Genomic DNA, 13,614 nt, shown 5'->3' on the forward strand with positions numbered 1-13,614 from the left:
CTGTTTGATAGTGTGTGTGTGTTCTGACCGAACTGAGATAACTCACAGACGTGAATCTACAAACAAACGAAATAACACAAAAACGTGAATCCAGAATAAAAATCAAAAAAACAAAAATGTTATATCGGAGGAATGCTATAACTCACAGAATGTGAATCATAGAAGTAAGAATACAAAGACAATAAATCCAGACGAAACATTATTATAAAAATGTATTTGAAAATACAAATTGTTCATCACAAATTGCTTAAGACAACGATAATTTTTTATTTATTTTGTCCTTGATTTATTTTTTAATAACAAATTTGTAATTAATTAGAAGTAGTTTTTTGACTTTTTTTCTGTCTTTTTTTATATTTATTTTTATGCTATTTTGATTGTAATTATTTATGTTTTATTCATTTCATTATAGCATTATATATCTTATATATATAATTACATAATTACATATATAATTATCAATTATTAAAATATTTGATATTTTTGATAAAATACATAAATGTTTATATGTATTTTTTTTTTTAGTATTAAAATATATAAAATCAAATATATTTCAATATATTAGAAACATAAAAAACCAAAAACACACATATATATATATATATATATATATATAATCAGTTATTAAAAAGTCAAATTAGCTATTTTGAAATTTGGAAATTTTTAAAAGTATATAAACTCAATATAGAATATATATAAATTTATTAAAAATATGTTAGAGAAATATACATTATATATATAGACCCTACTATGAAGGGTCTTTGCTTGACTCAGTCATGCAAATCTAGTGACAGAATGTCTACCGATATGATTCAGATCATGTGAATTTGAGACAAATATATGCAAAAAATATTGTTACATTGCTTACATCCTTGAGAAAAGAAAACTGTTTGTTGCCAATTTATTTATTTTATTTACTATGAATAGTACTCTTACTACTATAGTTTTATAGTATAATATCAATATAATATTTTACAGTATTATAGCATATTTTAATATTAGTTAAGGATATTATTTATTATATAGTTAATCATTCTGATTACATAATTTAATAAAATTCTTTTTATACAAATAGAACTATTTTCAATATTTATTATAAGTATGTTTTTATTGCTAGTATATATACATCAGTATTGTAGATATTTTTAATGTTAAATGTTTTCAAATAAAGATCGTTTAAATAATAATGACTAAATGCATGGACTTACATGGTCTTGCTGCATCAGCTAAAAAGGAAATGTTTCGTATTTGTTAAGTGAATAGTAATAGTATACTATTTAATTATATTTTCATTAATAATGTGGTCTATTATGGTTCATCATTTTTACTTATATAACAATTTACTATAAAATAAATAATTTGTAATTTTATAATGCAAATCATTGAAATATTACTAGAATATTTTTTTAACTATAAGATAATTATGAATGTGAATTCAGAAAATTAAAAAAATATTTAAACCCGGCTAACATGATCTTGGATTTTATTAGTGAAAACAGAAAAAAAATATTTGTTAATTTATGAATAGTAATATTATACTTCATATTTTATCAAAATTTACTATAATTTATTTATTATTAATATTCACCATTTTTATTAAATAAAAACATTTATACAAATGTATAATTATTAATTTATAATACAAATAATGTTATAATTAGTTTTATTTATTGCAATATAAATAATATATAATATTTTATGAATATTCAATTTATGAATACTAAAGACTACCTGTAATCTAATAGAATTTATTTACCCCCCCACACATTCTCTCTCACACAACAACAAAAAAAAAAACAGGATATTAAAAAATATTTCCGAGTCGCTACAAGTAAACTACTTTCTTTAATTCCGTTTCATCAACCAGCGTCACTCATTTTTCACATGTGTCTTTATTTGTGTTTTAGGACAAAAAGCAATACCTGGACATCATTCATTCGTACATGGAAGTGCACGGCACGGTCCACGGCACGAGTACGGTCCACCTGCCGGCCTACGTGAAGAACCACGGCATCCTCAGCGGACGGGACCTCCAGTTCCTCCTGCGCGAGACCCAAGGTCTGAATCAACAAACTCCTTTTGTTTCTGCTAAAACAGTTCTGGTAGACGACCTTGAATATGCCCGTACAGTCATTTATTAGGACTTTTTTTTTCACTTGTGTTTTGAGTTTATAGCACAGTGTAATAAGTCTGTCCCGTTTGTCTGTGCTGGAAAGCTGTGCTTGTGCCAGTGTGTGGCATGAACATCAGCCACGAGAGAGGATGTGCTGTTCTGCTGTTTCTCTGAAGTTTCAGAGCTTATCTTTCCTCCCGCCTCGGCCTTTTTCCTCACTCTGAGCTCTACTATTAACTTCCCTGTTGTTTCAACTTCATGCAAAGTCCAGAGAGCGAGGGCCCGCTTCGATTACATACAGTCATTGCCAAAAGTTTTGGCTTTATACTAATTAGATTGTAAGAGCAGACTGATTGCTATAAAAGAAGGAAGAGAGTGCTTTGCATTAAAATGTTCTCACATGCAAGGAAATTGCTACAAAGGAATATTGCACCTGAAGAACCATTTACCAGATCATCAAGAACTTAGTGAAAGAGGTTCAGCTGCAGTGAAGAAGTCTTCAGGACATCCCAGAGTGTCTCCAGCAGTGCAGAGCTTGCTCAGGAGTGACAGCAGGTTGGTGTGAGAGCATCTGCATGCACAGTGAGGCCAAGACTTTTGGACCAAAGGCCTGGTGTCAAGAAGGGCAGCAAAGAAGCCACTTCTCTCAAGAAATTCTGCAGGAAGTACAAGGATTGGACAGCAGAAGACTGGGGCAAAAGTTATTTTCTCTAATCAAGCTACCTTCTGACTGTTTGGGACATCTGGAAAAATCGATTGTTCGGAGAAGAAAAGGTGAACGCTAGCATGAGTCCTGTGACGTGCCAACAGTGACACATCCTGAGGCATCCATGTAGGGGGTTGCTTTTCAACCGAGGGAGTGGGCTCTCTTATAATTCTACAAAGCAAGAGAACTGCCACGAATTAAGAATGGTATCAAAACGTCCTGCAAGAGAGACTTCTTCCAACGATCCATGAGCAATTTGGTGACGATCCGTGCATTTTCCAGCATGATGGAGCACCATGTCACAAAGCAAGAGAGATAAAGAAGAGGCTTGAAGATCATTACATTGAAATTTCGGATCTGTGGCCAGGCAACTTCCCGGATCTCAATCCCATAGAGAACTTGTGGTCAGTCCTCAAAAAGCGAGGGGACAAGCAGAAGCCCACAAACTGTGATCAACTCAGAGAACTAATAAGGCAAGAACGGATCGCCATCAGTAAAGATTTGGCCCAGAAGCTAATATCCAGCATGCCAGAGTGAACTGCAGAGTATCAACACTGTAAATATTGACTCATTATATTATTTTGCCAATAAAAGCCTTTGAAACGTATGATATGCTTATCCTTGCTTTTCAGTATACCATAGAAACATGTGAAAAAATAATCTACAAATTCTGAAGCAGCAAACTTTGCAAAACACATTAACATTTATGTCACTGCCAAAGCTTTTTGTACAGGAAGTTCGTACAGGAAGAGTGATCGTGTCATCAGATTAGCTCGTCACTTGGCAGCCCATCTGAATGTTCACTGAACTCGCCTGAAGTGCTTCTGCCACACGTTTTGAAGATGTCTCGATCTTTCTTTCTATAAGCCTGCTTGTTTTCAGTACCTCTCTGCTGCCCTCCGTTGGTAAGCCATAGAAGTTCAACCACAGAAAGTTTCTATACTTTTTATGCAGAATAATTGTTTATATTGTTTATTATTGTTGTTGTTGTTTTTGCTGAATTATATATATATATATATATATATATATATATATATATATATATATATATATATATATATATATATATATATAAAAATGTATGTATGTCATGTTTTATTTAATAGTTAGGTTGTAAATGTATGTATAATATATAATTAGTCTTTTAAAATATAAATTTATCATGTGTGTTTTGTCATATAAATTTGTTATCGTGTGTTTTTAATTATATATTAGCTATTTCATACATCATTAATATTAACTAAATATATATATATATAGAGAGAGAGAGATTATACAATAAAACATAATATATATTATATATATATACACCAAAAAATTCAAAAAAAATATATAATTTACCAAAAATATTATAATAAAAATAAACTTTTTATCAATAATTAAAATAATATGTGTTAATAATTTTAGTATTTATAATAATAATATAATTAATTTATAAATCTTATAATTTTATATTAATAGTTTTATTATATTATTATGTATTTATTACACACACACACACACACACACCCAACATATTTATATATATATATATAGATATATATGATATATATATATATATAATATATATATATAAAATGCTATTAATAGCATTATAAATAGCATTCATTATACATGCATAAATTTACATATAAAAAAAAAGTTTCTTTGTAAAAAAAAAAAAAAAAAAAAAAAAAAGCACTTGCTAAATGCATAAAATGTAAATTAATAATTAGTGTTTTATTAATATTATTAGCATTATTATACATTATTATTAACATATACATACATCATCACTTTGGATAAAATTGACTACAAAATGCATAAAATATCAATTATATATATATATATAATATATAGTATGTTATTTTTATAATGTTATTTTTTTTAAAATACAGCTAATTATGAACACTACAGACTAATGGTAATTATCTTTTAAATCTTTTTTTAAATTAAAACAACATATTTACAGTCCCTTTAAACTCTTTTTGTGAAGTAAATGAGGTTAAACTAACATTCCTCATTAGTGAATCTCAGTGCTCCGTCACTGGTGCATTGTGGGTCAGTGTGTAAGCGTGTGGTCATCTGTCCGGCGTGTCACAGGCAGCTCATTGTGTGAGCACCAAACATCACAAACAACAAACATTTTACTCTGCCATCCACATCCAAACATAAACACTAGCTCGAGTGGTCTGGCTCAGTGCAGTGTGTGGAGTCGGGGAGAAGGCGATTATTACACTCGTTCTCACTGCTGATTGTGATTAGAGCCGGCGGTTTGAGCTTGTGATTGGATTTCTAGAGAGTGCTGCAGTGCAGCTGTGCAAATGTGAGTTTACTGCAGGTAAATTTGCTTTGGCTCTGGGAATCAGCCGCCAGGTTTCCATCAGTGGATCGTTTGTTTGACGTTTCCCTCTGTGGACTTGTTTAAAATGTCCCAGAAATACCTCATTTCCATTTTAGGAATCAACGGAATACATCTATCTATCGGAAAACACACTGAGATGAGATTTAGAAATGGAAACGGGCCATTTCTAATATTATTATTGATATAATTTAATATAGGTTTGGGCGAAAGTAACATATTAAACATCACATAAATTACATTACATTTCATAAATAGTTTTTTACAGAATATAAATACAGTATCAATATATTATTTTGTTTTGCATTATGGATAATAAATTGTATAATAATAATAATTTAAAATAGACTTGGGCTAAATTACATTAAATGTCACGAAACCTCAGAAATAAAAGTGAACTATTTTTTAAATGCATCAGGTTTTGTGTTTAAATTTTGTGTTTTATTATGAATAATAAATTATATGTTAATGTAAGTGAATTCAATGTTGATGTAATATTTTCTATAATAATGTTTTGTTATATATACATGGATCAAATGACAAGATTGCGAATCTCTGTTTGTCGTTTAGCTATTTGTCGGACTGTCCTTCCCGTACGAGGGACCCGCCCCCCTGGAGGCCATAGCCAATGGCTGCACTTTCCTCAACCCAAGGTTCGACCCTCCTAAAAGCAGCAAAAACACCGATTTCTTCAAGGGCAAACCCACACTCAGAGAGGTACTTAATTTATGTGTCCATTATTATTTTGCTGAGGTTTTATCGTGGTCAGAATCAGTTGTCTCTGATGTGTTCGACCTTTGACCCCAGCTGACCTCCCAGCACCCTTATGCTGAGGTTTACATCGGAAGGCCACATGTCTGGACCGTCAACATAGATGATCCAGCAGAGGTGCAGAACGCCATTAAAGCCATCCTCAGTCAGAAGGTACACAATTCTGGTCACTCCAGGCTACAGACTACTTCAGAGTAATGCAAGCATTCCTGAAGCACTTCCTTTAAAGCAGTTTTGGTCCATTATGTGGATATTTATGAGTAGATTTGTCCTTTAGGTATGGCTTTAAGTGTGACAAATCTAGACACACATTTATTATGCTACATAAATGAGGATATACAGATATGTTGTTTTTATATTAAATTTATTACTACCGATTAGCCCAAACCATAAACATACATTTACTAAACATTTGTTATCATTAAGGAGGTCCCTAATGAAAACCTGCTGGTTTGGCCATATTCAGCTCACTTCTGGGAGCAAACTATAGTGAAGCACACACACACTTATAAGCTGTGACGTGTGATGTTTTCAGATCGAGCCGTATCTGCCGTATGAGTTCACCTGTGAAGGGATGTTACAGCGCGTCAACGCTTTCATCAAGAACCAGGTACCTTTGACTGTGTGTTGTGGACATTTAAGGTGTGTGTGATTCGTTCAACTTCACCTGTTCACACACGATAATCAGACGTGACATACCTGTACCTGTCATGCAAAGAATGCACGCTTGATCTGTAAAGAAACGCCCCTGTGTGTGTGTGTGTGTGTATGTGTGTGTGTGTGCAGGATTTCTGTCACGGTCAGGTGATGTGGCCTCCTCTCAGCGCCATGCAGGTCAAGTTCGCTCCGGCAGGTAAATCCTGCAAGCAGGTGTGTCAGGAAGAGCAGCTGATCTGTGAACCCTCTTTCTTCCAGCATCTCAATAAAGACAAGGATCTGTTCAGGTACAAACGCTGCAGTTCTCTATCCAGACAGCAGAGGGCAGTGCTGCACTACACAGGCCCTTTATTTCTCCTTTAGAATTCACATTCTCAGTCTGTTTACTCGCTCCTGCTGAGGTTTGGTGGGATTTGACTTAAATTACCTCAGATTTACATCAGATTTTGACTGTTTTTGTAAACAACTTGACCATGGATATTTTAATTATTAAAATACTGACTAATTCTATCCCTGAAATGTATTGATTTTTATTTTAAACTTGTGCAGATTACTTTTTTTGATGCACATGATTATAATTTGTATAGAATATATAATTTACACAGAAGTAATTTATTTGTTCTTTTATAATGAAATTTTGTATTTTATATTTTATTGTGTGTGTATAATTATATATATACTGTATATACATACAGTATATACTGTATATATTATATTATATATATATTTATCTGCTATATATTATATATATATATATAAAGAACAAAAATTACATATCAAAGTTGCAGTATTGATATTTTTCAGATGCTTTTAGGATGTTTGATATTTATTAGATGCATTTTTAAAATATAAATAATGAAAGTATTTATATATTTTTTTTAAATAAAAAAATTCACAAATAGTTTTCATATTTAGTAAAAAATTAATTATTAGATGCATATTTTAGATTTTGTCATTTATTTTGTTTTATTATTTGGTTCCAATTTAATATATAGAATTTTCTAATGCATTAAAATACATGTGACATATTGGAGTTAATATTTGCAAATAGTAAACTATTATTTTATTTATTAGATACATATTAATTTTTTTTGATTAAATGCCTTTATTTTCCATAAACTTAAAATAGTGTGTGTGTTTATAAATGTTTTATGTATATAATACTAATATTAAATTATATAATATTATGATAAATTATGTTAATATTAAATAAATACTTTAATATTTAGTTATAATTTTAATATAATTGATTAGATGCAATTAAAAAAAATTCTTTGTGAAATGTAATATGTAATAATGTATATATTGTAATTGCAAGGATATTTAATATTTCCATACAAAAATGTAAATATGCATCTAATAATTTTTATATTTTTTATATTTTATATATCTTGTCTTTACCTTTTGATAAATACAACTTGAATATATTAAATATATTTTATGTTTAATGTATTAATGTGTGTTTTATAATTATTAAAGTTATTTTTTATTATTTTCCGTGAATTAATCCATGGCATTTTCCTGCTACATGTCTAAAACATCATTATATTACCATGGTACCTGTCTTAAGACTGTGGTAGTACTATGGTACTGACTTTTTGGTGATCTCATGTCATGTCCTCAAGGCTTCTGTCTTTGGTTTCTTCACTGCAGGTATGGTGTGGAGTGTAAGACGGTGGAGTCCACCAGCGATATCGTCGTCCCCGCCTTCAGCGAATCAGTGCAGCATTGCGTGTTCCAGTCGGACCTGCTGCTGTTCAGCTGCGCCGGGGCCCATCAGTCCCTCACGCGCATCTGTCCCTGCAGAGACTACATGAAAGGACAGGTGGCGCTGTGTAAGGACTGCTTATAACACACACGCGCACACCACACACACTTCGGCAACCCCATACGACCAACCTGGCGGTTCATCACCCGCCGCACTGGACGGGACCGGACTATTACACAGCGCACTGCTGACAGAGCCAGTGTTGTAACGTGCGGTGATTCGATTAAAGAATTCAGAGGAATTCAACTCTTGTTTTATTCCCATAAACTCACAAAAAAATTGAAAGAAATGGAAACGCTGGAGTGCGGCAGCTCTCGGCTCTTGGCCGGAAAAAAAAAAAAAAAAAACGAAGGATGGAAAGAAAAGAAAAATATTTATTTTGCTGGATTTTTTTTTTTTTTTTGCACACAAACTTGAACTAGTTTTAGGCTGACATACTTGAAGCGGATTGCAGGGAATCAGAACACTGCCCCCTGCTGGCATGGAGGAAACACTGACGTTTATTAGCCCAGTTCTTCATTCTACTGTTTTTGTTTGTTTGTTCGGTTTTTTTTTTTTTTCCTCTCTCTGAGGTGACTTTCATCATTGGACCAAGTCTGACGACTGACTCTGAAAAGCACCTTTGACCATTTTGAAGACTCAAACTGAGTGCGTGTTTATTTGTGTGTGCGAGTGCGCTTGTTATTGGGGAAATTTCCCCAGTTTTACACTGTAACTGAACTTTCAATGTACTGGCTCCGTGAAATGATGCGTTCACATGTAAATAACAGATGCTGAAACGTAAACACACGGTCCGCTTTATTCTGCACGGTAGTTTACTTGTTAACAGCAGATGCTAACACTGCGAACAATCCACGTTAAATATCGCAGTACTGCACTAGTCAACTGCCAGGTGGGATGTTTAAGTGAAATACACATGTCGCAAACCAGCCAGTATGAAGTAGAACGCAATCCAACAGACCAAACTAACTGTTAAACTAGTAGATTGAATTCAACTAAATTGGGACATATTTTACTGTCGCGTTAATTGGCAAAAAGTGGCCCAGTTTACCTGAATGAACATTATATCACGGCTTTCAGATGATCTGTGTGTGGATAAGGTAAATACCAATAAGATCACAGATATTTCTGTAAAATTTTATCTTTATTTGTATAAAAAAAAGAAATATATATCTGTATAAAAACAAAGTGTACATTACTAGGATAAAATACTTTATTTTGTGTTAAAAACACAGATTGGCCTTGGCTTTTTGTTTCATTTTTATTTTGCGCGATATTCTTGAATTTGCCTGCTTATTATTGAAAAATGTCCAAATTAGAATTATTTAGAGTTATTTGTGTTTTGGAATGAAACTGCACTATAGCGAAGATTTAACATCAGATATTACAACACTGTACAATTGTTTTAAAGTTTTGTTTTTTTTATTTATTTTGTATACAGACCATTATCTCTGCCTGTTGATTTCTATGTGTCTATTTATAGAAGAGAAAATTCTTTATAGAGGGAAATATTATTTATCAGACTAATTTAAGTATATGTGCATATGCTTGTCCAGAGTACTGTCTGAAAGAAAAAAAAAAAAAAAAAAAAAAAATATATATAGATATATATAGATATATATATATGATATATATATATGAGCAGCTCTTTTGTTGAACACAGAAGAAGATATGTTTCTGTATGTGTTTCTCTCTTTTGTTGAACACAGAAGAAGATATTTTGAAGAATTTTAGTAACTGAACAGTTGACGGTACCCATTGACTTCCATGGTATTTTTTTTCCAAACTATGCAAGTCAATGGCTACCGTCAACAGTTTGGTTATAAACATTCTTCAAAATATCTTCTTCTGTGTTCAACAAAAGAAGGAAACTCAAACAGGAGTGGAACAACTTGATTTAGTAAATGATGGCAGAATTTTATTCCTTTAATTAAATTATTTGTAATTATTTAACTACAAAGTTTCAATTAAAAATAACTGAATACTTAACTACAAAATGAAGTTTAATTAAAAAAAATAATAATAATTAAAAATACATAAAACGTAAAGTTTTTGCTGTGAAATTTTACTGAATGTTATATAAAAATAGAACAGCATAACATATCATAATTTCCTTTATTGTCAGTACTCTGGACAAACATTGTGAAGACGGTTTAATTTCAAAAGCCAGCGAATCCTCATTTGATGTTTTTATCCAGTGTATGATTTCTGTACACATTTGCACATTTGTAAATATAGATGGGTCTCTTCTAGTTTTCCACTCTAACTTATACGATAGTTTTACGTTTCCGCGCTCTCTCTCTCGAGATCTGTACGTTTGTATGTAAAATGATGGTCTTCAGCCAAGCTATTGTTTCATCTTGTTTCATGAGGTGCCTTCTGATGGTTACTAGAACTGTTTGGTTTGTTTTCCTTTACGAAATAGCAAGCGCTGGAGGTGAAATGCTAGCTAGCTAAAAGCCGAAATAGTAGTTTAATAGCTGAAATAGAGTTGTTCGGCATTTAGCGCGAAATAGTCTTGCTAAACGTTTGGTGGTTGTTGACACGCAAAATCCCACAATCAGACTAATTATGTCCAGATGACTAAAGTCACTACATTTGGTTTACAGAATGAAGGATGAAACGTTTTGAAGGTGTTTGTTTTCTTGCGGCTTAGCTGTAGCTATTCGTGTTAATGACAGTCAGATGTTTTATTGAAAATATTAGTCTATTAAAAATCATGGCCAGTCATTTTTACCTACTAACTACTGCTGTTATGTTGGAAAAAATTCGGAACGAAACCCCAATCATGGAACCAATTTTTTTTTTTTTTTTTTTTTTTACAATTGTTCTGGTTTACATTGCTGTTAATAATAATTGCTTCTGTTTTGTTTTAAATTGAAATGTATTCACATATAATTTGTAAACTGTTCAAACCAGATGGGTTTGTTTTTGAGTTGTTCTTGTGTTTTGGGGGTGATTTACATTCGTTATGATGGATTTTAAGACATTCATGAAAAAAAGGACACAGTTTGTTTTTCATTAATTATGAGGAATCAGTAGGATATATCTTTATTTTTCAAATAAACTTTTTTTTTCTGTGACAACAGACATTTCTGTGTAAATATACATGTGTACTCCACAGCAACATAGTTGTATATACATTCATGTTTCACATGACATTCAGCCCGACGTGGATTTACATTGGCTTCTGTCAGCATTTGTTCTTCGAGCAATGGTGCGAATTCAGTTTTTAACCAAATAATGGGCCCAATCTCGTTATTTTTGGGCCTTAGTTTTAAAGGAGTAGTTCACCCAAACATGAGAATTTCCTGAAAATGTACTCACCCTCAGGCCATCTGAGATGTAGATGAGTTTTTTTCTTAATCTAAACAGATTTGGGGAAATGTATCATTGCATCACTTGCTCACCAATGCATGCTCTGCAGTGAATGGGTGCCATCAGAATGAGAGTCCAAACAGCTGATAAAAACATTACAATAATCCACAACTCCAGTCCATCAGTTAACATCTTGTAAAGTAAAAGAAACTAATCCATCAAAACGTTTTTAACTTCAAAACTGTTGCTTGAGCTTAAAATACAAGTCCTCTATCCATAATATTGCTTTCTACAGTCTCGTCTGAATTACGAGAGAAATCTGCACAGATCAAGCGCCGTTTACAAACCAAAACAGTTCAAAATAGTTCTAAACTAAATATTTTGGTGTGAAAAGACACTTTTTGTTTTGTTTTGTTTAATGGTTAATGGGCTAAACAGTATGGATTTTGGCCAGAAGTGGCGGGTTGAATTTAAAACACCTTAAATGAACTGGTGGATTCGTTTCTTACAAACACGCAGCTTTTCACTTCACCAGACCTTAACTGATGGACTGGAGTGGTGCTGATTACTTCTAGATTATTGTGATGTTTTTATCAGCTGTCTGGACTCTCAATCTGACGGCACCCATTCACTGCAGAGGATCCGTTGGTGAACAAGTGATGTACTATAATGCTAATGCTCAACTGTGCAAAGAAAGTCTCATTTGCAGGGGCGTGTGCTTATGTCTAGTCCCTCTACAAATCTAAAAAAACACACTCATTGTGTGCTTATGTCTAGTCCCTCTGTCAATCTCATTTAACATGTCAATAAAGAACAGAGCACTGAATTCGACCACACACCTGAAAAAACAGCATACACTTCTCCAAAAGCACAAACATTGCTTTTCACCGACAATCGAACTATGAACTGCCACTGAATAGCACATACGCGATTGGACCGGCTGTAATGTCACTGTTACGTCCATCTGCTCCACGGAGCTACAATATATCTGCTACATAAAATGCTCAGAAACTCGGCTTTTCCCAAATACACATTTAAAAAGCCAAATTTCATGGCAGAATTACAACAGTCTAAGTAATACTTCAGAACATATAACTTCACATCATGAAGGGTCAAGTTTTAAGGCTTTGTTACTGTGTGAGTAACATTTGTGTGCCATTTAATACAAGTACGAGTTTCACCAAAAGCTATACGCAAGGCTGGATCAAGCTATAACAAATGAACTTCACAGAGTTTTACCGTTTCGATGGAGTGCGAAAGATGAAATTACATAAGGTCTAGCAAACGAAGCGGTTTCTAGCAATTAGTTTGTAGACTTAGACTAGTGCTCTTTAAGTACTGAAAGTTTCATCATGTATTATGTTTAGAGTATGTTACAATAGTATTAGATATGAAAATGCCCTGTTTGTTGAATATTATACTTTAAAGTTCATGTAGATGATTCAATGGCACATTTAACAAGGAAAAAAGAAACTAATTAAGGTCCCTGTTAAGAAAACAACTTTGAGTCATTTTATTATCTACAAAAAAATGTAGTTTCAGCACCCCTTCCGTTTATTTTGGCATAACTTCAATTTGTACACTTTCCGAGTGATCTATACTTGATTTTATATGAGGTTTTTGGCTTTCCCACTGTGACATTTTATTGGAATTTCTATAACGAGAACTTTTGAAATCGAATGTTGGACAACTAATGAATTCTTGTGTAATTTTAGTCTATTTCATGTGAATATTTTAAAGGTTTTCACAAGTGCAAGTAAAGAACTACTGAAATAAATAGAACCTTAATTTAAACAAACTAGACAAAAATGACAATCTGTGTTAAGTTTACCTGATAAACCTCTTCCGTCTTAATCTGGACGTTTAAAAATGTTGAATATATTTGTAATAACCTGCACAAATCATACCTAAAAAAGGTCTCTCACCCATTATACAGATAC

At 32.4% G+C, this 13,614-nt stretch overlaps 1 protein-coding gene across 1 annotated transcript in view; it reads left to right on the forward strand.

Annotated features, from left to right (window-relative positions):
- The window catches only part of LOC109083375 (alpha-1,6-mannosylglycoprotein 6-beta-N-acetylglucosaminyltransferase A-like), an 11,203-nt gene extending 1,277 nt beyond the window's left edge, over positions 1-9,926 (forward strand). The window contains exons 2-7 of the mRNA XM_042712300.1: positions 1,908-2,081; positions 5,731-5,877; positions 5,968-6,084; positions 6,467-6,541; positions 6,718-6,875; positions 8,242-9,926. Coding sequence (XP_042568234.1) covers positions 1,908-2,081; positions 5,731-5,877; positions 5,968-6,084; positions 6,467-6,541; positions 6,718-6,875; positions 8,242-8,440 — 870 coding nt within the window. The 3' untranslated portion in view covers positions 8,441-9,926. The remainder of the gene's footprint in view (positions 1-1,907; positions 2,082-5,730; positions 5,878-5,967; positions 6,085-6,466; positions 6,542-6,717; positions 6,876-8,241) is intronic.
- Positions 9,927-13,614: the final 3,688 nt, after the last annotated feature.

This window comes from Cyprinus carpio, chromosome A22 (genome assembly GCF_018340385.1).
Source record: "Cyprinus carpio isolate SPL01 chromosome A22, ASM1834038v1, whole genome shotgun sequence".
NCBI classification, from domain to species: Eukaryota; Metazoa; Chordata; class Actinopteri; order Cypriniformes; family Cyprinidae; genus Cyprinus; species Cyprinus carpio.